The sequence below is a fragment of the Meles meles genome, chromosome 6, assembly GCF_922984935.1.
Source record: "Meles meles chromosome 6, mMelMel3.1 paternal haplotype, whole genome shotgun sequence".
In the NCBI taxonomy this organism is placed as follows: domain Eukaryota; kingdom Metazoa; phylum Chordata; class Mammalia; order Carnivora; family Mustelidae; genus Meles; species Meles meles.
In genome coordinates this window covers 120,302,634-120,328,960 of record NC_060071.1, presented here as the reverse complement: position 1 = coordinate 120,328,960, position 26,327 = coordinate 120,302,634, and the positions used below count along the sequence as shown (strand labels likewise).

General features: G+C 51.1%; 1 protein-coding gene across 2 annotated transcripts in view; it reads left to right on the top strand.

Annotated features, from left to right (window-relative positions):
• The first annotated feature begins 3,335 nt into the window (after positions 1 to 3,335).
• The window catches only part of SLC8A3 (solute carrier family 8 member A3), a 135,727-nt gene continuing 112,735 nt past the window's right edge, over positions 3,336 to 26,327 (top strand). For both annotated transcript variants that reach the window (XM_046007069.1, XM_046007068.1), the window contains exons 1-2: positions 3,336 to 3,467; positions 23,287 to 25,132. In XM_046007069.1, the coding sequence (XP_045863025.1) occupies positions 23,349 to 25,132 (1,784 nt within the window). In that variant the 5' untranslated portion in view covers positions 3,336 to 3,467; positions 23,287 to 23,348. The remainder of the gene's footprint in view (positions 3,468 to 23,286; positions 25,133 to 26,327) is intronic.

Genomic DNA, 26,327 nt, shown 5'->3' with positions numbered 1-26,327 from the left:
ATCAAGAGCCATAAATAGACACAAAGAAGAAAGTTCTAGAAAAAGTAAAACTAATCTACAGTGACAGGAAGCAGATCAGTGGTTGCTTGAGGGGAGGAGGGATAACTGCAAAGGGGTTAGGAACCTTTGAGGGGAGATGTAAATGTTCTGTATCTTGATTGTGGTTGTTATACTTGTGTGTACTGCTATCAAAACCCATCAACCTGTACACTTAAAACAGGTAATTTTACTATATGCAAATTATACCTCAATAAAGTTGATTTGATTTTATTTTTTTAAAGATTTTTTTATTTGTTTGATGGAGAGAGAGAGATCACAAGTAGGCAGAGAGGCAGGCAGAGAGAGAAGGGGAAGCAGGCTCTCCACTGAGCAGAGAGCCCGATTCGGGGCTCGATCCCAGGACCCTGAGATCATGACCTAAGCCGAAGGCAGAGGCTTGACCCACTGAGCCAGGCGCCCCAATAAAATTGATTTTAATAGAAAAATAAATCACTAAGAATCCCACCACCCAAAGATAACACCAATTTTGGTGTTTTTATGCTAGTAGGGCACACACACACACACACACACACACACACACACACAGTGTCACATTCTATGTTCCATTTTCTTCTTCTCTCTCGGTAGCGTATCATGCAGACCTTTCCATGTCAATACATGGAATGATGCACTGACATTTTCATAATGGCAGAATGTACCATTATGTCATGTAACACAACCTGCTCAAACAATTCTGTTTGAAAATTAAGATGTTTCCATTTCTAAAAAATATTTTATTTATTTGACAGACAGAGATCACAAGCAGGCAGAGAGGTAGGCAGAGGGAGAGAGAGAGGGAAGCAGGCTCCCTGCTGAGCAGAGACCCCCCCCCCAATGTGGGGCTCGATCCCAGGACCCTGGGATCATGACCTGAGAAGACGGCAGAAGCTTTAACCCACTGAGTCAACCAGGTGCTCCAAGATGTTTCCATTTTTTTTGCTGTTATAAACACTATCATGGATATCCTTGTAACTAAGTATTTGAGCACATTCTTAACTATTGCCATAGAGTAAATTTCAACCAGTAAAATTACTGAGTCAAAGAGGTTCATATTTTTTAAGGAATTTGATGTATCTTTCAAAGGTGCCCTTCCTAAAAGCAATACCAATTTATATACCCACCAGCCATCTCTTGGTCTTCACTTTAGACCAGTCAGCATTGTGGATCTCCGTGGAAACAAATACCAGGAAGATCACACCGCTGACATAACCTAAAATCCCAAACTTCCGAAGTAACTGAAATCTTACAGAGTCAGTGTTTCGGCCTTAACCTTAACTGAATTCAAGAGCCATGAAGGTTCTGGGGTCTGAGATCACCAGGCTCAGTTAGGAGCACACCCAGGACTTGAACTCATGATGGAAACCACCACATGATTTGCTGAAGGAGCAGTGAGTCAAGGGATCAGGAAAGAACTCACATCACCCCAGGCTCACATGTTTTCTAACTCCTATGCTCACTTGTCCATTCACACCAAACCTTGTTCCGGAACAGTCCCTCGGGGATCCTGGAATTTGCACATATCGTCGTGATGATCAGCAAAACTCCAGCTGGTTCCACCTTCTTCCTATCCTTAGCTCTGCTGCTTGTGGCCTTGAGACGGTTCTTAGCCTCTCCGAGGCTCAGTTTTCTCAACAGAAATGTGGAGTTGGTCATTGTACCTACCTCATGGAGTTTTATGAGGATGACATGAAATAAAACAGTCAAATTCATTAGCAAGGATGCCCATCCTAAGGAGGTGTTCATACATGTAAGCATTATTCTTGCCTGTTGGCCCCTCAGACCCGCCTCAGGCAGCAGAGAGGCCTGAGAGGAACAACTTCCCACCTTTGGGATTCTGCCCCAGAATTCATAGCGATGCCTCTACAAAGGGCCGGCCCGCCTGCCACCCCGCTCCTTTTAGATCTGCCTAATGCCATCGATAAACTAGAAGAAACCTCATTCTTGGGGGAGGCCTGCCCACCCCTCATGCCTCCAGGACCACTCCTGACAAATATAGAAGAAATTACAGGCATCTGATTTCAGGCTACGTGTGTACACTTTGTCTGAGCCAAGCCCCAATCCCTAGTTCTGCCGCTGCATCAAAAGACCATCTCTCCTCCAGGCTCCAGGCCCAGAGTAAGCAGCAATTTGGGAGGCAGCCCCCTCTTATTTTTAGCCTTAAAACCCCAAAAGCCAACATACCAGCACTCACCCAAGCGTCTCTCGCAAGCTGTTGTTTGATTTGGGTTGAGAAAATGACAGACTGAGTTCTGCACCAAGAACAGAAGAAAAAAAAGAGGGGAAAAAGGGAGTTTTATTTTCCCTCCCCTGCCAACCTCCATCCCCCTCAACTCCTCCCTTAGGCCTGGGTGGACCCTGCCTGGGTAATCGTCCCCTGCTATATTTAAAAACCACAGATGTGTTGGTGGAGACTTAATTTCGGAATTGCAGGCGGCGTCTCCTGAGGACAAGGGGAAAGCCGGTGCTGCGCGCCCGCCCGCCCGCCCGGCCGCCCTCCCCGACCGCCGCCCGGAGCCCCGGACTCCGCGGAATCCAGGTCAGGACGCGCCGCCGTCTCGGGACCGCCGCCGGCCGGGAGGAGCCGGGCTCCGGGCTTCGGCCGTTGGGTCGGTGGGTGGGTGGCCGCGGGCGAGGGCTCCCGCCCGCATTGGGTCCCCCAGGGCCCGGGGGGGTGGGCCGCGAGGCGCAGGTCCGCTTCCCCGCGGCTGCTCGGGACGCTATCTGAAAATCCCCCCTCGGCGCGCGAGGATAAATATGCGCGGCTTGTCATTCGGTGCGGCTCCCTGGCTCCCAGCTGATAGGGTGACGTTCGGTTGGGAGGCTTGGAGATTGGCTTTTTGATTTGGCTTCTTGCTGCAGCTTAATGGGCAAAGCTCGCGGCTCGCCCAGAAACCAGCCCCTCCGCGCGTCCCCTCCGCGCGGCGAGGCCGACACGTCCCCCGCGGTGACGGCGTGCCAGGCGGAGAGTCGGCGCGCGCCCAGCCCCGGGAAAGCCCCGGCGACGCGGCCGCGAGCCGGGGTCCCTCCGAGCCGCCAGGGCGCGCCGGGCCGCCCGCCTTCCTGCCCCTCCCGGCAGGGATCCCCCCGCTGCCGGCGGCCGGGACTCCGGGCCTCCCCGGGCTCAACCCCGAGCCCGCGCCCCGGCCCGGTCTCCTCCGGGGGTCCTCGGGAGGGTCGCCCCGCTCCTCCCTAGGCCCCCTGCCCCGGCCGCAGCCCGCGCGCCCCCCCACCCCGGAAGCCTTCGAGCCCACGAGCCCCGCGGGCGGCGGCGGCGGCCGACTGACATGCCCCGGACGCGGCTGCGGCCGGCGGGCAGCCCGCGGGGGCGATGAGCCGCTGCGGCCGCTGAGCAGCCGGGCGGCGGGGCGTCGCGCACCTTCCTCTCCCCCCTCACTTGGCCGCTCCGCTCGGGAGACCGGGAGGAAACGGTGAGTAATGGGGTGAGCCTCCTGCCCTTCCCCCTCAGTGGAAGGCCGAGGCTGCGGGCTTGGGACGCCCCCCGGAGGGTTCCCGCTTGTGAATGCCGGTGTTAATTAAGTTATTTCTCGAGATCATTCTTACCGGCTGCCTTCCCGTGGGTTTAGTGCCTCAGGAGGTGGGGGGAGGGTGCCTCGGAAAGTGAACGTTTTGTCTGCGGAGCTGGGGAGGGGGGCATGGTGGCAGAGTGTCTGAGGGGGTCGGGGGGGCGCAGAACGAGACGCCGGGGCGTGTGTGTGTGTTCTCGGGCGGCGGGTGCGCCCCGGGGACACGGAACGCTGCGGCGCGGGCCGGCGGCATGTGTGCCTGTGTGCCCGTGTGCTGGCGGTGCCCGGCCGTGCGGCGCTCCCGGGGCTCTGAGGGCCCGCCAGGGTCGGGGGCTAGGAGCCGAGCGCGTTACCCCGCGGCGCGCGCCCGCGTGCACAGACGCACGCGCGCGCCCAGCCTCGGGACTCCGCGGCGGCGGGTCGGGAACTGCAGCCCCGGCGCACCGGCCCGCCGCGGCCAAGGGGGCGGGGAGAGAGGGAGGGTTGCTCGGGTCCCGGGCGTTCCGGACCGCGGGGGTCTGGGCGCGCCGCGGCCAGGTGGGGAGAAGGGAGGTGTGTTAACTACCCACTCCCGCCAGCCTCCCCGACACACACACACACACACACACACACACGCACGCACGCACGCACGCACCCACCCACCCAGAGGCCCTCCTTCGGAGGCTACCGCTGCTCTGCAGACCCTGCCAGACCTGCCCCGAGGACCCAAGCCGCTGGAAGAGATGAAGAAAGCGATTTGCTTCGGGGGGAGAAAGCAGTTTTTCGTCTTTATTCACTGAGTTTTATTTTTAACCATGGAGGGAGTGCAGGGAGGCGGACGGTGGTTAAATAGAACAAATGCCTTTAATGCAGTGCCATAAATTTACCCGCCTGCTGCCCGCCTCTTTCTCTCTCTCTCTCTCTCCCCCCCCTCCCCTCCCTCTCCCCCCCCTCCCTCCCCTCCCTCTCCCCCCCCCTCCCTCCCCTCCCTCTCCCTCCCTCCCTCCCTCCCTCCGTCACTCACTCATTCACTCATTTTTTTTGGCGACTAAAAACCCCTGCCCGTTTGCTGGTTCAGTCTCCTGGGCAGAGGTTGAAATTGGGGCAGGTTCTCAGAAAGGCAGGCTGCCGCGGGCAGCGAGACTCCGAGCTCCCGGGTGGTCGAGAAACACCCCGAGCCGAGGGTGGGCTTGCAGCCGGCCTACCGGTGGGGCACCGAAAGGGAAGCCTCCCGGCCTCTGGCGACCCGGTGACTTGCAGCCGCCTGTGATTAATCTCCCACAGCTGTTGTGCCCCATCCACTGGAGCTGAGCTCTTGTTTACCTCAATTTTCAAATATAGCTTCTGCGCCATGCGCTTCCTGAGATAGGGGTTCCGTGCACTCTACAGGGGCGTCGGCCTCCTGCTGGCCCTTCTTTTTAGCGGGCTCGCAAGTTTGAGAGGAACCTGTCTTTTCATGCGGTGCTGTGCCTCACGTGGGGACGGCGGCTCCCGGAGCTTCTTGGTGTGGGCTGATCATCCCAGCTTCTCATCGCAGCCTACAATTCCTGCCCGAGGTCCCCACACACGTGTCCATTCCCTAGCCCCTTTCTTTAAATAAAATATGGTTATTGGGTTGAGAAGAAGCAGATGGAGCCTACAGAACTGAATTTGAAGTCGTTCTTGAACTTAATGGAGATGGAAAGGCTACTCATGCGGTTTCCTGTACTTGGAATGCTTTCTTGTTCTTCCAACACCCCTAAACTCCAACTCCATTCTTGTCTAATGTACTCCTAGTCTCCCTCCAGCTCCTAGGTCATTGGTTACTTCCTCAAGGATGCCTTCCATACCATATCTGACCGGGCCAGAACGTCTGTATACTCATAACCTGAACCTGTTATTTTGAAGTAACTCAAAGAGGCACATTCAGTTTCCTTGTGTGGTGAAGTAAATTCTAGTCATGCCTCTAGACAGTAAGCTGCAGGAAGGGAGGGAACATAACTGCTGTTTATTCGTGGTGTATCTGCAGGGCCTAGCACTGTGCCTGGCATAAAGTAGGCATTCAGTAAATGCTGGGTGGAGAATGAACTCCAAGGGCCAAGGTAGCTCTCCTCTCTGCTCCTGCGCCTCTGCTGTCTGTCCTCTTTGGCATCTCTTCTGTATGGCCTCCTGGTCACAGAAAAGAAAATGGGGTTATCAAACTGACCCTGTAAAAAAAAATTTCCTTCTTCAGGCTCCTTCCTGGGCTGGAACCCTGAAGCTGAGGGAGTAGGCTCTTGCCCCATCCCTGCCCCGTCCCTGTGCCAGGAGGCCCCCTGTATAGTTTCCGGGCAGAGTTGCCGGGATTGTCCATGGGGTCGTAATGAGGGGCATTGTTCCTTGACCTGCATGGTCCAGTCACTGCTCCCATTCTGGATCTGGGGGAACGTGTCCCGCATCTTGGCCTCTCTTTAAGTTACCAAAGTCAGGTAAGAAGAGGGGGGGACCCCCCTTTCACTCAAATATATATATATATATATATTTGCCCAGAGGCTCAACTGCTTGGTGACACTCAGCCATATATTGGACTCTAAAAGAAAAAGCATTCATTTATTCATTCAATTAGCTATTTGTTCAATAAATATTCAACAATAGCCTGCTCTGCCAGGCATCTGCCCCGTACAGAGGCAAATAAAACAGAATGGTCCTTTTCTTCATAAACATACATTCATTCCCGCAGGGATAATCAGCTAGTGATTCCTTTCAGAGGAGGGTAGATCCTGGGTACAGTGGAAGCATGTAGGGAGATCACCTCTCCAGAGCCTTCACGAGGACTTCTAGGGACATCGAATCCCAGAAAGAGAGGATGGGTAGGGGTTGGCTTTATTGAAAGCAGAGAGAAAATGTTAGGACAGAAGGGCTCCACATGCAAAGGCCTCAGGTGCATAAGGCCAATGACTGAAGACAGAGGGTACAGTTCCGGGAGAGAAGTTTGGAGGACTCTAGGGGTCAAAATTCAAATTTTTTTGAATTTTAATTTTTTAATTTTTTATTAACATATAATGTATTATTAGCCCCAGGGGTAAAGGTCTGTGAATCGCCAGGTTTACACACTTCACAGCACTCACCATGGCACATACCCTCCCCAATGTCCATAGCCCCACCACCCTTTCCCTATTCCCCCCCACCCCGCAACCCTCAGTTTGTTTTGTGAGATTAAGAGTCTCTTATGGTTTGTCTCCCATCTGATCCCATCTTGTTTCATTTTTTCCTTCCCTGCCCTCTAACCCCGCCATGTTGCCTCTCAAATTCCTCATAACAGGGAGATCATATGATAATTGTCTTTCTCTGATTGACTTAGTTCATTCAGCATAATACCCTCTAGTATGGGTATTATGCTGAGTGAACTTTGAACTGAGCATTGCAAATGGCAGGATTTCTTTTTTGATGGCTGTATAGGGTATATATATATATATATATATATATATATATATATATATACTATATCTTCTTTATCCATTCATCTGTTGGTGGACATCTAGGTTCTTTCCATAGTTTGGCTATTGTGGACATTGCTGCTATAAACATTTGGGTGCATGTGCCCCTTCGGATCACTACATTTGTATCTTTAGGGTAAATACCCAATAGTGTGATTGCTGGGTCATAGGGTAGCTCTATTTTCAACTTTTTGAGGAACCTCATGCTGTTTTCCAAAATGGCTGCATCAGCTTGCATTCCCACCAACAGTGTAGGATGGTTCTTTAGGGACCAAATCTTGAAGGGCTTGTACTCCATGCTAAGGATTTTTGCTGTTGCCAGTAGGGGCTTAGAAAGGTTGTTGGCACTGAAGTGCACGGTCAGGTTTGCATTTGAGAAGGTATGTTGAGACTGGACTATAGGGAGAGAGGCAGAGGTGCGGAGCCAGAAGGCTGTGGGAGAAGCCCAAGGCATCCTCTGGTGGCCTGTGAGGGAGGGATATGGGTTCCTCTTTCTGTTTTAGCATATAAACCAGAGCTGGTCTTCTAGGAAGATGTTCCACCACTTTCTTTGATGAGATTGGCTTGTGTTTGGTTGTCTATGTTTTGAATGGGCACTCTAAACCCGCCACCAGACAGGGTGCCTCAGGGAAAAGAAGTGGCTCCGTTCCCGCAGGTGTAACACACGTCTCCTGGCCTACTGAGCTGCAGAGCAGGGTGAACCCCCAAAGATCGGAGATCTCTGAGGACCGGGGATGGTCTCAAGAAGGAGCGTGGAAGAGTAAGAATGGATTTAGATCCATATTTGGATCTATAGAGACTATTGAACAAGACGTGTAGGTAGGAAGAATCACATGAGTTTGTATATGTCTATGTGTAGTTTTTGATACTATGGAGAGTGAATAAAGGCTACTTCCAGAGTCAAGTGTATTTGGATATGGTCTACAGAATCATGTCTATGAAGGCAACAGTTCTAGTTCATCCTGGATGAAATTTACTGCTTTGTTACTTGAAATGACAAGTAATGCTTTCCTGGTTGTGTGGTGGGAGCGCTGGGGCATGTGGGACCTGGATATGGACGTGGGACTGGGAACTGGGGTCCTGCCCTGGCTTCCTCACAGTAATTTCCTAATCACTTGAGAGGAGAGGACCTCAGGGTCATGCCCTGCTATGCTCATCCTCAAGAAGGAAGCCAAATAGCATGCACTTGGTCAACGTTCTTCCTTTGCACCCAGACCTCCCCACTTGATTCCTCATGCTTCCCTGGCCCTGGTTTCAGAGTAAGAAAGAGCTCCCTTCCCCTCCTGCATGGGGCCCAGGGGCCAGCCCTGCTCTGCCTTCGTCAGCCTGCCTTGCATGCTTTCTCCTCCAGCCCTGGGTCCCCTCCCTCCAAATGTAGGCATGGTCAGCAGGCCCTGGCCCTTGTCCAACTCCTACCCCTTCATGTTCCCTTTCCATGAAGCTTTCACCAACTCTTGAACTTTTAGAGTAAACTACTGTCTTCGCTTTGTCACCACTGGTTTCTTTGTTTAGCTCCATGCTTTCCCACTTTTCTCTACCTTCTGCCCAACTATCGCCCACCAAGGACTTCTCATCCCCCCCCCCGAATGGAGTAACTGATTTCTGATCTCACCCGCGCACCCCCCGCCCCGATAAGATTGACTGTTAGCTCCTGAAGACTTTCCCCTCTTGGCTCCCACCACGCTGAGCTCTCCGGGACCCACAGCTCTCTAGATAGTCCCTCTTCCACCTCGTCTCCAGGAGTCTCTCCTCCCTCCCATTGTCCCCTTCTACTGCCCCTCTGCAGTCTCCCTCATGGTTTCTGCTGTGACTGTGGCTTCGCTGTCACCGTAGCTCTCCAAGCCTGGTGTCTTGTTTCCAGCCCCTTGCACAATATCTCCGACAAGATGTCACCTCAGCTCCTCAAACTGAGTTGCTACTCAACGGACACCATCTTCGTCCTTAAGAGCTACTTCTCTTCACTTCCCACTTTCTGTTGACGGCACCAGCCAACTTCCATTCACCCTGGCTCAAAACCCCCAAGTTTCTGTCTGTCTCCTCTACCTTATTCCTGAATATTGCTAATGTCCATTAAGTCCATCCCCACTTTCTCTGACCCTACCATCAGCACCCCAGTGCATTTGATAACCTCCTACAACATCGTACGGATAACAATAATAGTTGTTATTACAGCGGCCAACACCTGTGCCTGTCCCACCTGTTAACTCCTCAGTTGCAAAGTGCTCTGTGTTGACTTGCCCTTCAGGCCTCACCATACCCCCACCAAGGAGCTGCGATTATTGTCATACTCTATAAATTAGCTTTCTAATGTCTTCCCAGCTTCAGCCTCCCGGTCCTTCAGTTCATGCTAAGACTGGATCAAGATCCCCTTCCTAAAACAGCCTTCTAGGCCCATCACTCTCCTACACAGAGACCCAGAAGGGCCTCCCGTGGCTGGTGGCCGCCCACCTGCCCTCCGTGGCCTGCTTCACCGCTGCATGTGGAGGCTCCCGTCTTCCAGGTCCTGCGTGGGCACCTCAGGGAACTTGTCCTTTCCTCTTCTGTGCCTCTGCTTGCTGTTTATCTTTCACTGAGAATCCTCCCTGTTCTTCAGTGTAAAACTCAAATTCTTCTTCCTGACGGGAGCGTCGATGGAGAGCCTCTCTCTGAATTTTGATAACACGGTGTCCGTTTTTCATGAGGCCCTTAGACTCACTGAAATGTAGTTTTGTGCATGCGGCTTGCACGCCCCCCCCCCTCCCCCCGCTCCCCGGACCAAGTGCTTTTTCTCGCTCCCACTCGCTGCCCCAGGATGCCAGAGACACGGCGGGTGTTCAGTGAGAAATGAAGGCGGGAATAAATGAAGGACCCGTCTCACTTTTGAAGTGGGTGAAACAAGGTCAAGAAAGGGGATCTGTGCCATTTATCATAAAAGAGGCTGGTGGTGGAGTCAAAAATCAAACTAGGAGCAGGCAGTGTGGTCTAACAGAAGCAGCGCTGAGCTGCTGAAGTTTATGGTTTAGTTCTTATCTGACGACAGCAGGCGAGACCCCTTCTGCTCCATGGGCCTTGAATTCCTTATCCGTCAGAAAGCGTTATGTCGGCTGCTTTGACTTTTCAGCCCCCCACCCCACCCCGGCCTGACAATTCCGCATTCTGTGAGTCTCGCTCCTCACACTGTAGATTGCCTCCTACTGACAATACTTTCAGTGCCGACAGCGTCTTTCATTTCAGAACCTTCCAGCGGCACGCTGAAGCCCCCAGGGTGTCCGCTTTCACACTGGGTTTCTAGAGAGCAGCAAGGCCAGCTGACTCAACTCTCTGGACGTGTGGCCTCCATGGTGCTCCGAGCTGGTTGAGTGCCCCGATGGCCCTAGGCTGCCACTCCTGCCTGGAGTCCCCTCCCGCTGCCACACTGCAGGGCAGTCCCAGAATGACAGGTGGTGCTCTGGACCCCACACGCTCCAGCTGATCTAGGCCTCAGCCCCCGCACTAGCCCCCCTTCCTTTCCCATCCAGGATGGCTGTTTTGAGAACCGTGTCGACTCTGTTGAACGACTTGTGGGACTCCTGTGCTCAGCAGCTTTCCACAGGCTCTGCCCACCCCCTGCCACACCAGCGTTCTCTCTCCCCACTGAGACGGGAAGAATCAGGTTGAGTCTGTGCCTTCCAGCCCCTCAGGAGGAACAAATGGGGGAGTCATCTTTTAGGGGAATCGTTAGAGGCATGGGGAGAGCACGCAGCAGCCGCCAGTCCTCAGAGTCTGCCCATGACACCTCCTGTCGCAGGAGGGCCCAGAGCGCCCTAGAGCTGATTGTGCGCCAGAGCCCCCATCGTGGCTCAGAGAGACGACTTTGACCGCTTGCCAGAGCCCCTTTGTTCTCCATTCAGGCAATGATATGATTTAATTCCACATTTCAACATTGGAAAATTAAGAGAAATTAAGTGGCATTAAAATAAATCAGGCTCCTGGAGAAGGAGCCGAGGGAAAGGGACGTAAAGGCAGCTAATCACCCGCTTCCCCCTGATGGGCAGACAACAGGGCAGGGCGGTGGCAGCCCTCTCCCTGGGGATAACCCCCAAAGCCCAGGCAGCTTTCTCTGGGGAACAGCAAAGGGCAGGAGCAATACCCCCTCAGGCTGCCCTGGGCTTCTCACTCCCTCGACCCAACCCAGGCAGGGGACTGGTCTTCTTCTGGTCGGTTCTGAAATGATGCTCCTTCAGGCTTGGTGGAAGGAGACCGCTGGCGGCCCGAGGACCAAGTCTGGCTCCATCTGTAATTGGCAGAGAGATTCTTGGCATTGCAGGGAGCCCCACGGTTGCTTCGCCGGTGGGAGCAGCCTCACGAAAGGATTACATGAGTCCAGGTGGGTGAGGATGGAGGCCTTTGTAAACCGTTGGCAGCTAGTGTTGCTTAAGACTTGCTGAATGAATGAATGGTGCACTCTAAATGTTGCTTGTTCTTGCGCCGCACACTGTGGGGTAAGGTGCCAATGGGGGGGCCGGGGCACAGAGAGGGAGTCGTGCTTAGAAACAGCCTCAGGACTGCTGTCCAAACAGTGTATCCTCTTGTTCTTTTGGAGGGAGGACACAGACTGCTATCTGAGGTCAGTGGCTCTAACCATTGACCTCTCTACCCGCCGGCTTCCCAGGAAGTTTGGAGTCCCCCTCACTGCTGCCTCTTTCCCACAGGACTTAGTCCTGCGGAGGTCACACTGAGGTAGCCAGCAAACACGACTCTCACCCTGCCAGACACCTGCCCTGAACATACTGTGGGCGGGAAGGTGAACCAGGACAGGTTTCCAGCTACTGTGGGGGTTATAGCCCAGGTTAAACTGGTAGACAAACAGAAACAGTGATGATTTCAGCAAGTGATCTATGCCATAAAGAAAAGGAACGGTAGTGGGCCAGAGAGTGCTGGCAGGGAGGTCTGGGATCACCTTCAGAGAAGACGAGGGGGAAAGCCTCTGAGAAGCTGGCATCTGAGACCTGAACAAAATGAGAAAGTGACCTCTGGGGATATTTAGGGTAAGGGGAGGGAATCCAAGCAGAGAGAACAGTAAATGCAAAAGTCCTGGGGCAGGTGCATGCTTAGTATGTTCTAGAACCTTCAGAGAATGCCACCTTAGCTAGAGTGGAGTATACAGGCAGCAAAACAGAGTGGGGGGAATGAAGGGCAGTAAGTTAGAAGCTGAGGTCAGTAACAGGGTGAGGAGTTCTGCAGGAAGAGGAGGTTGCCAAGGATGGCGGGGTCTGATTAAAAAAAAAAAAAAAGAACTTTTTGGCTGTCTTGTGGAAAATAGACCACAAGAGAAGGGTCAAAATCAGTAACTATTGCAGGAATCCAGGCAAGAGATATAATTTTGAATCCTCAGTAGCTAGAACAGACTGGGACACCTAATTGCCACTCAATACATTTGAGAACACTTCCGGGCAGAAGTGAAGCCTATAACCGTGATGGGCACCTAGTAAGGGCTCGACAAATACTTTTTTCATGAATCAATGAACAGAATCGGACTTTCTTTTAGTCACTCTAGGATTTGAGTTCCTCTCAATATTTTGGATCTTTAAAAAATTCTTTTCATGGGCGCCTGGGTGGCTCAGTGGTTTAAGCTGCTGCCTTCGGCTCAGGTCTCAGGGTCCTGGGATCGAGTCCCACGTCTGGCTCTCTGCTCTGAAGGGAGCCTGCTTCCTTCTCACTCTCTCTGCCTGCCTCTCTGCCTACTTGTGATCTCTCTCTGTCAAATAAATAAATAAAATCTTTAAAAAAAATTCTTTTCATTGTTCTAGCTAACAGTATTTCAGAAGGACAGTGTGGTCACAAGTTCATTTTCTTTTCTGTGAAACTGCATGCTCCTTTGAGATAGACATGAGAAATCCAACTCCACCACCTCTGGGAAGCTCTCAGCCTGTGCACATAAATCCCCAAACCCGTTGCTCACATCTAGATCCAGATCCGGTGTGCTTTTCCGTGCACCGGTCCGTGGAGGGACCAAACCTGCTTCATTACCACACCTCCAGAGCTTATCACAGTCTGGATGACTGACTCAACAGAGAGCTATCATATTGACTCGAGTGGGCAGCACTCTGGTGCTTTGGTTGAATTCCAGGGCCTTCTTACTATCTTCCCGGAGAGCCCAGAATCCTTGCTGGCCTCCTCTGTTGCAGGATGTCCCGAATGCGAAACATGCATCTAAGTTCAGTGGGTTTTGTGTGGCTTCCTTGCTTTTGGGCCTGAAGATCCCTGACGCAGGATGGACATGGCAGGGCCAGTGGGAGAGCCAGCAAGTCTGATGAGGTCTGGTCCTCGCTATGCCTCTTCATTCTCCTTTCACTGTCCTCCCATTTTCTGCTGGTCTCCGTGGATGCTTCTTCTGAAAGAGCTCACACACCAATACCTTACACCGCAGACCCGCTCTCACTGCGTCTGCCCTGGTTCTGGTTCCGGTCCTGGTGCACTCAGGTGCCAGGAGAGCCTCTGGGCCCGTCTTCCTGCCTCCTGTCTTGCCCTGTTCTCCTTCACCCGCCTGGCTCCCCCATAGTCCTCACGCGAGGTCTCCTGTCCAAAGGAAAACCATCACTCTTGTCCCTCCCATGACTGAAACAGTGCCAGGGGCTCCCAGTTGCTCCCAGGATAATGCTCTAAGTCCTTGGCTGGGGGTACGAGGCCTTTTACTAACTGTTCCTCACTGTCCTCTGCAGCTTCTGCCCAGGGCCCTGCCCTTCAGCTGCACTGCTCCCCCTTCTCGAAGCAGACACTGCTCCGCCAGGCTCCTTCACGCCCATGAGCATAGGCTTTCTCTTCTTTGCCCGAGATGCACTGACTTCTGCCCGTGAAGTCCTGTTCATTCCTCGAATCCGCCACGGCCCGGTTCATGCACCCGGCCCTGATGACTGCAGATAGCGCGACGTCTGCCTTGCTCTGCGCTCTCGGCGCATCACACACGCTTCCACGTCTAGGACTTGTTTCTTTGTAATTATTTGGTTTTCTGTCACTGTTCTTCAGTGAAGTGAGCACTCCTCAAAGGGGATTATTTTTCGTTCATACTACTCAAACTTGAAAAACCTTGCTCCCAGCATCCCTGACAGATGGGATGCTCCATTTGAACACTGCCAAGCGTGGGAGAAATCACTGGATATTATGCCTTCTATTTTTGCCCATTTATTCAGTGTATCTATTCATTCAATAAATATATACAGAGTAACTACTATATGCCAGGCACTGAGATAGACACTGGGGATACAGAAATACCAGAACAGATACAAATTCTTACCCTCTAGGAACTTTTAATTTTCTTTTTGAGTGTGCAAAAAAAGTGAAAGTACAAATCGGAGTAAATCCGAGTAACTTCCTCACCATAATTCCGTGAAAATCAACCTGTGACGCATAGACTGGGTTTCATTCAAATGCGGGCATGCACGAATGAATGAACACATGAACGAACTAAGAGACCAGAAGGAAAAGTGTGAACAAGTCAACCTAAGCTCCCATCACTGGAAGTGAAATTAGCTAAGAACCTGTCCTGCTGAAAATGGATAGGTTGCATCATCTTCCTATGAAAAGAAGGGAACTCTGGATCTTTTACATTTCCTTAGTAGAAGTATAAACCCAGCACACAGCAAGTTTAGGGAGAGACAAAGGGAAAATCTACTTGTGTGGATAGGCATACCCTTGGCAAGGTATGAAAGCGAGAGTCCGGTAGTGTGGTTTGTCTAGTACATAGAAAGACTTTCTGGTACCCATTGTGAGTCAGCTCACTATACACCAAGACTTCTCCTCCTGGCCAGAGAAAGTCTCTAATGGTTGGAATTACTGAGCTGCTTGTGTCAGAATCAGGCTGCATCCCTTCTCTGCTCTCCCAGGATTTTCAACCTTGACTGTACCTCGAAATCTGATAAGGAACTTTTAATTAAGAGACCTAGATATTGGGGCTTCACTCTGGGAGAGTCCAAAACTTAGGTCTAGAGCAGGATCCAGATGTCTGAATGTTCTAGAGCTCCAAAGTTAGTTGAATGCACAGGGCTCTCCAGCATGTGGTCCCAGCTCCATTCCTGCCTCCAGCTTGGGGGGATGACTTAGAAGCTGTTGCAGGTCCTACAGTAGGAGAAGCAAAACGTAAGTGGAGAAGCACAACTTCTCCTCTTCCTATCTCTGGCCCACTCTCGTTGTTCCTGGCTCCCTAGATCTGTCAGGGACTTGTAGATGCTAAAAAATTCTCTGGCTTCCACAGAATCTGGTAATCCTTAGAGTCATGGAATCAATGAGCCTTTGAGTTCATAAAATTTTAAGGCAGAGAGGATGTCAGAGGTCAGGTTGAACCTCTTGGCCCTATCAAGAGAGTTTCACTGCTTGTGACCACTTGTCCTAAGAAATAAGTAAGTAAGTAAGTAAGTAAGTAAGTAAGTAAATAAATAAATAAATAATAAATAAATCTGCCCAATACTGAATTGAGATCCCTCAGGGAGTTCCCATAAGAGTGTAGAAGATGGGGTCTTCTGGATGGCTCAGTGGATAGGCATCTGCCTTAGGCTCAGGTCATGATCCTGGGGTCCTGGGATCGAGCCCCGCTTTGGGCTCCCTGCCCAGCAGAGAGTCTGCTTCTCCCTCTCCCTCTGTCTGCCATTCCCCCTGCTTGTGCTCTTTCTCTGTCCAAAAAAAACCAAAAACCAAAAAACAAACAAACAAACAAAAAACCTTAAAAAAAAAAAAGTGTAGAAGACAGACATGTGAGCTTGTAAGCCCAGGTCAGTGTAAGTCCTTCAGGGGTGGTCAGGGTGTTAGAGGAACACAGGAGAGTGAATGAGGTGTTTTGAAGGTGGAGGAAGAGGGCATTGCCAGGGCAGGCTTTCCAAAGGAAGTAGAGGTTTTTGGGACTCTCGGTTCTTGATGTAAGGGCTCCAGATTCTTACCCTACTCTCCCACCCTCCCTTTCACCCCCTGAGGTTGGGAAAGCAGATTTTGGCAGTTGGCATACCAAACTTTGTAGCCCAGCTGTGCTCCTTGCTCATCTAGTGGCCTTTGGGTGGCTTATTAATCTCTGAGCCCATGTCCCCTCATTTCTAACACGGACAATAATGCTTGTCTCACTATGGGCTGCTCAGGTATTGAGTAGCAGCTGGAAAAGTGCTTAATGCAATGCTGGCCGTAGAGTAGGCTCTTGGTAAATCGATATGATTATTGTTTTTGTTGTCATTTAAAAAATGGATTATACAGGGGCGCCTGGGTGGCTCAGTGGGTTAAAGCCTCTGCCTTCGGCTCAGGTCATGATCCCAGGGTCCTGGGATCGGGCCCCACATCGGGCTCTCTGCTCCGCAGGGAGCCTGCTTCCTCCTCTCTCTCTGCCTGCCTTTCTGCCTAGTTGTGATTTCTCTCTGTCAAATAAATAAAATATTTAAAAAAAAAATGGATTATACAAAGCACGAGGAGGCTGAGGTTGCTGCTCCCCGACACAGCTCCGGGGGGCTTCCTCTGCTGGTGTGACAGTGCCTAGGAGAATGTCAGCAGGGTTCCGTGAGGTCATCCTGCGGCTTGGATGTCATTAAGAATTGGAGGGGACTTCTAGGGAAGGCGCATCTGCCAATCTCATGAGACTGGAGAAGCAAGAATGGTGAAATGCCATATCACATACTACTGCAAGTTTCTTTATATGATGAAGCCGTGCTGCATTGCAGCCACTGCCCACATGGTTTGAAGCAAGGAGTGCAGGGACCAACCCGGGCGCTTAGAGCGGCACCAGGAACAGATAGGACTTCCCGTGACATCATTGTAACCTGTGATTCCCGGAATTCCTTATTTGTCTCCATCCCTTATCAGAAGGAAAACTCTGTAAGGTTGAGGTCGGGGTGTAGCTCGTTCATGGCATTACTCCCCAAGCACAGCGCTTGGCCCGGGGTGGGCATTCAAAGAGCGGTTGTTTAAAAAATGAATTTGATCCAATGGGTGTTTGGCTAGTCCAGAAGGTAGGCTCTCCTTGTCTTTTCCTTGGGCCCCATCTTCCTACCATCCTGCCTTCACCTACCCACTTCTGCTCAGAGGGCTCCTTGGGAGTCTGAATTCTGTGCCCGTTTCTCACAATGCTTGGGACCAAGCTAACGTGAATGTGTCCCTTCAGTTCCTTGTCTTTGGAGAGACAGGCCTCCCTGCGATCAGAGTATTTTTGTCTCAAGGGACCGGTGGAGATCGTCCAACCCGATGTGAGTTTTCTGGACGAGGAAACTAATTGCCTGAGAGGTGCATGGACTCTTTAAAATTCTATAGCTCGTGAAAACAGTTCTTACCTCTTGCTTTCAAATCTGGGGCTCCCTCACCGCCCCAGGCTGCCCCAGAGTGCAGAGAGCCGCCGAGCTCATGGTGAGAACGGCACCCCCAGACAGGCTTACCCCATCCTTCCTGGGCCCGTGCTCCAAGGTGGCTCCAAGCCTGGGGCACACTCCAAGCCAGTGGGTGACTCCAGATGTCCCAAAGTGATGCTGCCAGTACTCAGATGCTTTGCTTTCTACTTACTCCCTGCAGTTTCAGGCAAATTACTTAATCTTTAGGAGTTCGAATGAGCTTATCTGTAAAACAGAACACGAGGATAATAGCATCTTCATTCACTACCAAGATTCACAGAAATAATAATGCCCCAAATCCAGCATCATTGTGTTTTCCTCCTTGGATCCAAGGTCCTGTGGTGACCATCAAACCACCTAAGTGGCCGAGGTCACCACTTTCCTACTCCAGAGAGGGCGAGGGCTGTCGCTCCTGAGTGTCTGGGGAGCTCTGCCACAGAGAGGACTGGGCAGCGACTCCCCCGACCCCAGGGAAGTGCAGGAAAAGATGCTGTGCTCTTCCACTCCGCTGACACATGGCGTTCAGTGCAGCCTGAAAACTTGAACGTGGATTGGCCGTGACGCCCGTGCCGGGGCCCAGATTTAGAAGCAGAGCCGGACGACTCTACTCAGGCTGGTGACAGGCCTGGAGCAGTGTTCCCATTGGAGAAAGCGGAGGGCGTAGCAGGAGGGAGAATTTGCTCCGTCTGGCCTGGTGGCTCTGTTTTATTAATGATCTGGAAGAGCAGAGGAACAGTGACTTTAATTAAATTTGCCAGTGATATTAAAAGATGTCAGGAGCCACTGCTGAGGACACAGACACCTTGCAGATGGTCCTGGGGGTGTTTGGAAAATAATCCAGGAAAGGGATGAGAAGCTGTGGGCTGAGCCGGGGCATTGGTTAGGCTGAGGAGGAGGAACATGACAGAGGGATCGAGGGTCATCATATGCAGAAACACCCCAGGCCCATCCTCTTTATCGGTATCTGTTCTGTTTCCAGCGGGTATCTAGCTCATCTTCCCGCTCCAGTCCTGTTCCTCTTAAACAGTCATCTTAAACCCTTTAGCCAAATTGGGTTTTCTGAAGTACAAATCAAACCATGTCATCCTCCTGTTTAAAATCCTGTCTTGGGCTTTTCACTGCCCTTCGGATGAAATCCATCTTCTCAGCCTGTCATGTAAGACTTGCCATGAACGGAGTCCTCCCTACATGTCCAGTCTCCCAGGCACTCATCTTCATGCCTCCTGCCTCACACTGAATTCCATACAGTCCCAAGCACACAGCAGGTTTTCCGTGTCTCCATGTCTTTCCTCCTTTCCAAAGAGGCTCTCCTTTTCGACTCAATGTCCGTCCTCCTTCCTTCTCTTCCTTTCCCCCCCTGCACCCCCTCGCCTCCCTTCCTTCCTTCCTTCCTTCCTTCCTTCCTTCCTTCCTCTTGACTAAAGCTCACTTGTGCTTGAAGACTCATTTAAAGGATCACTTCCTTCGGAACGCCTCCCTGACTCTCCAGGCTGGCTCACTGCCCTCCTCATGTTCCCGCAGCATTCTGCCCCCGTCCGTTCACTTCCTGTAGTAAAAGTGCGTATTTGTGCAGCTGTCATCCCCTGCTGGATTGTACCTTTGGGGGCAAAGCCTGTGTCTTACTGTTCATTTTGCCCATTGACATCTAGTACCAAGCCTGGCAAGCCACTGGCTTTAGTGAATTTTGTCAAACTGAACTGACGGGAAGGAGACTATTCAGGTGGGAGGTCCCCTCAGGCAGCCGGGACACCCCCAAAGCCTGGAGACCAGGCAGCTTTGCCAAATGGTCAGTCTCTCCTGTCAGGGTGGATGGGTCAGTGCTATTACTTCTAAATCTACAGAAAATTGGAAGCTGATGGGGAGCCATAGACATTCTGCAACAAAGTTGGGCATCTTAGTAAAATGGAGTGGTTAAAGCCATAAATTTTATGTCATCTGTGTGTGAGTTCCGGCTCTCCTACTTCCTTGCTTTATACTTTGATTAAATGACTTAATTAAGACATAGTTTCCCAAAATGGAAAACAGGGATAAAAATAGTACTAATCTCATAGGATCGTTATGAAAATTAAGTGAGGAAGTGTTTAGCCTTATGCACACACTAAGCACTTATGTGTGTTAGTGACTGTTATTAACATCTTCATTATTTGGGGCGATATTGGCCTTCTCAAGCTGAGTCATATCCCTGAATACGCCTTAGGTCTGATTAAGAACCACGGAAGATCATTTGGATCTCTAAGGAGCTGGGGTGGACCCCCAGTAGGTTGGGATCTGCCTCCGTTGTGTCCGGGGCCAGGGGTAACAGCACAGAAAAGTGACTGTTGGCCAGGTCATCCGCAGTGTCCACGCTCCCCCTAACCATCTCAGGCAGAAACCATTGCCTGGCAGGGCCAGAAGGAACAATTGGGAACTCACAGGCCATTTTCCACCTTCAAGTCCAAGGACTTAAGTACCTTCTAGTTGCCTTCCTGCCTTGTTTTCTTTCATCTTTTCCTTCCGTTCATTCTTTTTCTGTCTTTCTAAAGTCGGCCCCGATTCTGACCACGGGACAGCATATTCCCTACAGAAACCCATTGCCACAGGTGTTTGCAAGACCTAGGAGAGCAAAGACACACGATCTTCCTAATTCTCCTGCCGCCTAAGATAAGTGGGGGTCCTTGTCTTCTGTTGGTCGGGATGACTCTACTGCCTATGCGTTCCGTGTCCGTTGACTGCAGAAAGCCAGCCCCCTTCCCTAACCTGTGGATGGCCCGCCCCCTTCAGGATGGCCGGCCCACACAGCTGCCACCTCCCATCACCAGGTGGGCTCTTGATCACAGAGCTGCTCCAGCTGCACCCACCTTCTGTCTCCTACTGCATGGGGCTTATCAGAATCCACAAAATGGAGGGTTTGCAGAGGTCAAGGCAAGGCGCCAAGATCCTTCTCTGTTCACAATTCTCTGGGGCTGGTGAGTGCCAAACCTGTGTGTGGGGGGGTGGTTCTCTGTGTACATCACAGATTATGAGAGACATTTCAACCTCTGAACATGGATACTGAACAGCTTCAGTCGTCCCCCTCTGCCGCCGTCAGCCTCATAACCTCTTCTGAGTGAGGTCCAAGCCCCGAACACGTGCTGTGATGACGCCCGGTACCTGGACTAAGGGGAAGGCGGCCTCAGCACTTGGCTGCTGTTCTGGGGAATATGAAACCAAGTTAATCCACGGAGCTCTTTGGGAGGGAGGCCTTCATGATTACAGTATGCACCCGGGCGCACGGTGTCCTGAGGGGAATTTCTCTTTGAGTACCAGCCTTGGGGATTTTGAGAGGTCATACATAGCCTCTGAAATCTCGTCGGGATTTGTCTGTGAGGTCTATTTTTTCCTGAAGCAAATGGCTGTAATTCGGGTCATAAAGTGGCTTTAAAGAAGGCCGATGTCTGAGTGTATTACTCAGCTCAGGCGGCCGTAATAATGCCATAGACTAGGCAGCTTAAACAATAGAAATTTATTTTCTCACTGTTCTGGAGGCTGCAATGTCCAAGATCAAGGTGCTGGCCAATTCATTTTCTGGTGAGAGCTCTCTTCCTCGTTTGCCAATGGCTGTTTTCTCACCGTGTGGTGTGGGAGAGAGTGCTCTCTCTTTTCCTCTTCTTATAAAGCCATCAATCCTATCAGAGTAGGACCAGCTCTTAAACCCTCATTTAAATTTAACTATCTCCTGAAAGCCCTGTCTCCAATATAGTCACACCGGAGCCTAAGGATTCAACATATGAGTTGGGGGGAGGGGACACAATTCAGCTGATAGTACTGAAGAAGCTTCCTTAGTGGCTCTATTTATTTGTTCCAAAAACATACATTTACTGAGCACTTACTAATTGACTACTTAGGATACCAAGATAAACAGAATAAACATAGTCTTTGCCTTGATTTCATTCAGAGTTTAATGGCTGAGCTAGACATTAATTATATAATCCCATAAATATCTAATTTCAAAGTTTTAAAACTGCTATGAAGGAAAGTCGAGTGTGATGAGAGGACATAACAGAGAAAGCTGAACGTCTTAAGGAGTGAGGATAATTTTTTCTGGGACAGTGACACTTAAGCTGAGATCTAAAGCATTGTTAAGAGTGTGGGTACCAAGAAGAAACACTTATTTCAGGCACATGTTGTTGGTGTCGTGTGCAAAGATCCTGAGGTAGAAAATAACTTGGTTATCTCCAGGGCCTGATATGAAGCCACTGTTGCTGAAATATGGTAGGAAGGAGAGGGGCAGAAGATGAAAGGGGAGAGGAGACTTTAGGTTACAGTAAAGAGTCTTTGTATTAAGAATAAAAGGAATTGGGGTGCCTGGGTGGCTCAGTTGGTTTAATATCTGCCTTCATCTCAGGACATGATCCCAGGGTACTGGAATCCAGCCCTACATTGGGCTCCTTGCCCATCAGGGAGCCTCCTTCTCCCTCTCCCTCTGCCTGCCTCTCCCTCTGCTTGTACTCTCGCTCTGTGTCAAATAAATGAATAAAATCTTAAAAAAAAAAAAGGGATAGGAGGAATCTACTGAAGGACTTCAAATAGGGACGTGACAGTATAGGTCTGGGGTTTTTAGAAAAGGTGACTGTTGCTGTATAAGGAAATGAAGTGGGGAAGGGCGCGAATCGGAGTGGGGAGTTCAGTGAGGAGGTCACTGCAGTAGATTCACGAAGCGAGCGGTGACGGCGGCTCTGACCGTGCTTGTAGAGATGAGGGGAGAGTCTAGGTGCTGAGTGGACAAGGGACAGGAGGAAAGGGAGGGCTGCAGATGAACAACACTCATTGCCCAGCACCCGTAACCCGGTGGATGGAGGTGCTGTTTTCTGAGATGGGAAGCAGTGGGGACAGGGGACAGGACCTGAAACCTGTAAGGTGCGTGCAGATGAAATTAGCATGCTTCTGTTACTCAAGGAGCCCTGCAGGGCTGTAGCAGAGGTGGTAATGGGCAAATAGCTTTTTGTTTTTTAAAGCTGTGGCACGGTTATGTGCATTCTCATTGCATCCGAATGAGGCAGTGGTTGGAAAGATGAATCCATAGTTTCTGCTGAATTTCTTCCCATTCTCCTGAATTCATGCTCACCTCTTAGTGGTCCCAGCCAGCAGGTGGGGCTGCATTTCTCCCCCAAATCTTGTCTTGAGTTTTAAAAAAATGCATTCGAGAGCCACTTGCATGTTTTATTAATAGTGATTTCTGTCACTTGGCCCTTTCAGTGTCTGTGTTTGGAATTTGAGTGGCTGGCTGATTTTCATCTTCCTGTAACTGAGTTCTCAGTGGTCCCATAAGAATGTTTTGCTAGAGGGCTAAGGAGGCTGTGGACTGGGGCTTGAGCAGAGCTTATGGGGGCCTTGGCTTAGCTATCCTGCAGGGAGCATCCGCGATGCTGTCTGTCCTCTTGATTTTCCAAGAAATGTCAGAATTACAGCTTGCCCATAGAAGTTTTGCATTCAGGGAAGGAGTTTTTCCCAAGTGGGCTCAATTGCATGCAGAGAGATGTATTCTGTTTGCGGGGGAGTAACCCGTGAGAAAAGTTCAGCTCTGTACTCTTCTGGCACACGCATGTCATGCAGAAGTCTTGAGTATGACAACAGCGAGGGGAAGAAGCCCCCAAACCCTAGAAACACTACAAGGAATGAAGATTCAGGTCATGCGTGGCCTATTTTCAGTTGATTCTTGAGAACTCTCATGGATAACAGCAGGATTTGGAGACAGGACTGGAGGGGTATCACTTATGTTTTCATTACCAACATTCCCAGCTCTTTTAAGCCATTCTTCAGCTGAGTCTCCACCAGATGGTCCTGCGGACAGAGTCGCTATTTGTGCCTCCCATTGACATCTTTTTTTCCGAGTGAGAGACTGCCCCATGTGTTAGTGCAATATGTCGCTCAAGGTGAAACATCAATTTGTATTGGTGGGAACCTGCCATTTGCTGTCCCCCTTTTTCTCATGCCTTTCCCTGCCTCTCTGGTCTTTTCTAGGTCTCTGGCCCGTCAGGAGGACCATTGGTGCTGCAGTGGAAGCCAGCGGCTAAATCTCGTGTATGGCGTGGTTAAGGTTGCAACCTCTCACCTCTGCCTTCCTCCATTTCGGGCTGATTACTTTTGTGCTCTTCCTGAATGGTCTTCGGGCAGAGGCTGGTGGCTCAGGGGAGGTGCCCAGCACAGGGCAGAACAATGAGTCCTGTTCCGAGTCATCGGACTGCAAGGAGGGTGTCATCCTGCCAATCTGGTATCCGGAGAACCCTTCCCTTGGGGACAAGATTGCCAGGGTCATTGTCTATTTTGTGGCCCTGATATACATGTTCCTTGGGGTGTCCATCATTGCTGACCGCTTTATGGCATCTATTGAAGTCATCACTTCTCAAGAGAGAGAGGTGACTATCAAAAAGCCCAATGGAGAGACCAGCACAACGACGATTCGGATCTGGAATGAAACGGTCTCCAACCTGACCCTGATGGCCTTGGGTTCCTCTGCTCCTGAGATCCTACTCTCTTTAATTGAGGTGTGTGGTCATGGGTTCATTGCTGGCGATCTGGGACCTTCTACCATCGTGGGCAGTGCGGCCTTTAACATGTTCATCATCATTGGCATCTGCGTCTACGTGATCCCCGATGGAGAGACTCGCAAGATCAAGCACCTGCGAGTCTTCCTCATCACTGCTGCTTGGAGCATCTTTGCCTACATCTGGCTCTATATGATCCTGGCAGTCTTCTCCCCTGGTGTGGTTCAGGTTTGGGAAGGCCTCCTCACTCTCTCCTTCTTCCCCGTGTGTGTCCTTCTGGCCTGGGTGGCAGATAGGCGACTGCTCTTCTACAAATACATGCACAAAAAGTATCGCACAGACAAACACCGAGCAATTATCATAGAGACAGAGGGCGACCACCCCAAGGGCATTGAGATGGATGGAAAAATGATGAATTCCCACTTCCTGGATGGGAACCTGGTGCCCGTGGAAGGGAAGGAAGTAGATGAATCCCGCAGGGAGATGATCCGGATTCTCAAGGATCTGAAGCAGAAACACCCAGAGAAGGACTTAGATCAGCTGGTAGAGATGGCCAATTACTGTGCTCTTTCCCATCAACAGAAGAGTCGTGCCTTCTACCGGATCCAGGCTACCCGTATGATGACCGGCGCAGGCAATGTCCTGAAGAAGCACGCGGCGGAACAAGCTAAGAAGGCCTCCAGCATCAATGAGGTGCACACCAATGAGCCTGAGGACTTTGTCTCAAAGGTCTTCTTTGACCCATGCTCTTACCAGTGCCTGGAGAACTGCGGGGCTGTCCTCCTGACAGTGGTGAGGAAAGGGGGGGACATGTCCAAGACCGTGTACGTGGACTACAAAACAGAGGATGGTTCTGCCAATGCCGGGGCGGACTATGAGTTCACAGAGGGCACTGTGGTTTTGAAGCCAGGAGAGACCCAGAAGGAGTTCTCGGTGGGCATCATCGACGATGACATCTTTGAGGAGGATGAACACTTTTTTGTGAAGTTGAGCAACGTCCGCGTAGAGGAGGAACAGCTGGAGGAGGGGATCCCTCCGATAGTCCTCAATAATTTTCCATTGCCCCGGGCCATCCTGGTATCCCCTTATGTGGCCACAGTCACCATCTTGGATGATGACCATGCAGGCATCTTCACGTTTGATTGTGACACTATTCATGTCAGCGAGAGTATCGGTGTCCTGGAGGTCAAGGTTCTGCGGACATCAGGTGCCCGGGGCACGGTAATCGTCCCCTTTAGGACAGTAGAGGGGACAGCCAAGGGTGGTGGTGAGGATTTTGAAGACGCGTACGGGGAGCTGGAGTTCAAGAATGATGAAACAGTGTAAGTAATCTTTCCATATTCTAGCCCCCTCCATCCCTTGCCATCTCTTTCTGTCCTTACAGTTCTTCCTCATGCTGCGTGAATGTCAAACTCGGGTCCCAGCACAGGTGTGCAGGATTTTCAGCAGGCACCCCCAGCAGGGTCCTTTTCCAGACATTCCTTCGGTTTTCTCACTTTAAATGGTCTCTGGGCAGGGAATTCCCTGGCAGGATGGAAGGATGCAGAACAATCCGTGCACTGGAACTCAGAATGATATGGCCAGTGGAGATGTGGGGCGACAGAGGTTTTGATGTCAGATTTTGGAGAATTCTTGTGACTGAGCAGGAGCTAGGAGGCCCGTTGGTTCTCTCCTTCCTCCCCTCCTCACGCCAGAGGCACATGTGAGCCTTGAGGCTGAGCCTTACCATCCTGAGGCAGAGCCGGCCCAATCAGGGCATCCTCGGGGAAGCAAGTGGCACTGGGTTTTTTCCCCCCAGGGCCATCTTGAGGTTGTATTGTATAACCAGATTTCAGGCATCTCTCCTTCAATTTGGAAACTGCAAGGTTGGTTGAAACTTGGCAATCTTCGTAAATGCCTGTAGGCTGTTTAATGGTATGAGACTTGCCCAGGCTAGGTGAGATGAGTCAGTATGGCTTGGGTACGGGACACAACTTGCAGAAGCAGAACTCCCAGAGCAGTGGCCACCTGTCCTTGATCCCAGGTGTGAGCTCTAGAATCTGGCTAAGGAACATAACAGGCACCTCTCGGGAATGGCGGGAGAAAATACGCCTTTGGTGTGGTCATCTCTTTTCATGGTCTAGAATTCTCCTAGAAGACTTCTCAGGTTCATGGCCCATTTTGCCCTTCAGACATGGTGCACGTTGCACTTCCATGACCTTGATGACTGTAAGAGCGCTCCCCAGTGAACCTTCCTGTACTAGGTGTTCTGGGGTTCGTTTTGTTTTGTTTTGTTTTCGTTTTTCTCAGATGGATAACTTTGAAGAAGAAACAGAATGACTTTCCCCAGAATTTGCAGCTTATGGGAAGCCAGACTTTCCAGGGTGGCTAAGGGGAGGGCGGGAACTTGTCTTGGAATTCCTGCTCATATCCACAAGCAAGAAGCCGTCGCAGGAGGGACCGTGAAGGACAAAAGGGGCATCTAGGAAGGGGGGATGTCAAACTGCTCCAAGAGCCTGCTAAAGACACTGGGAAGGG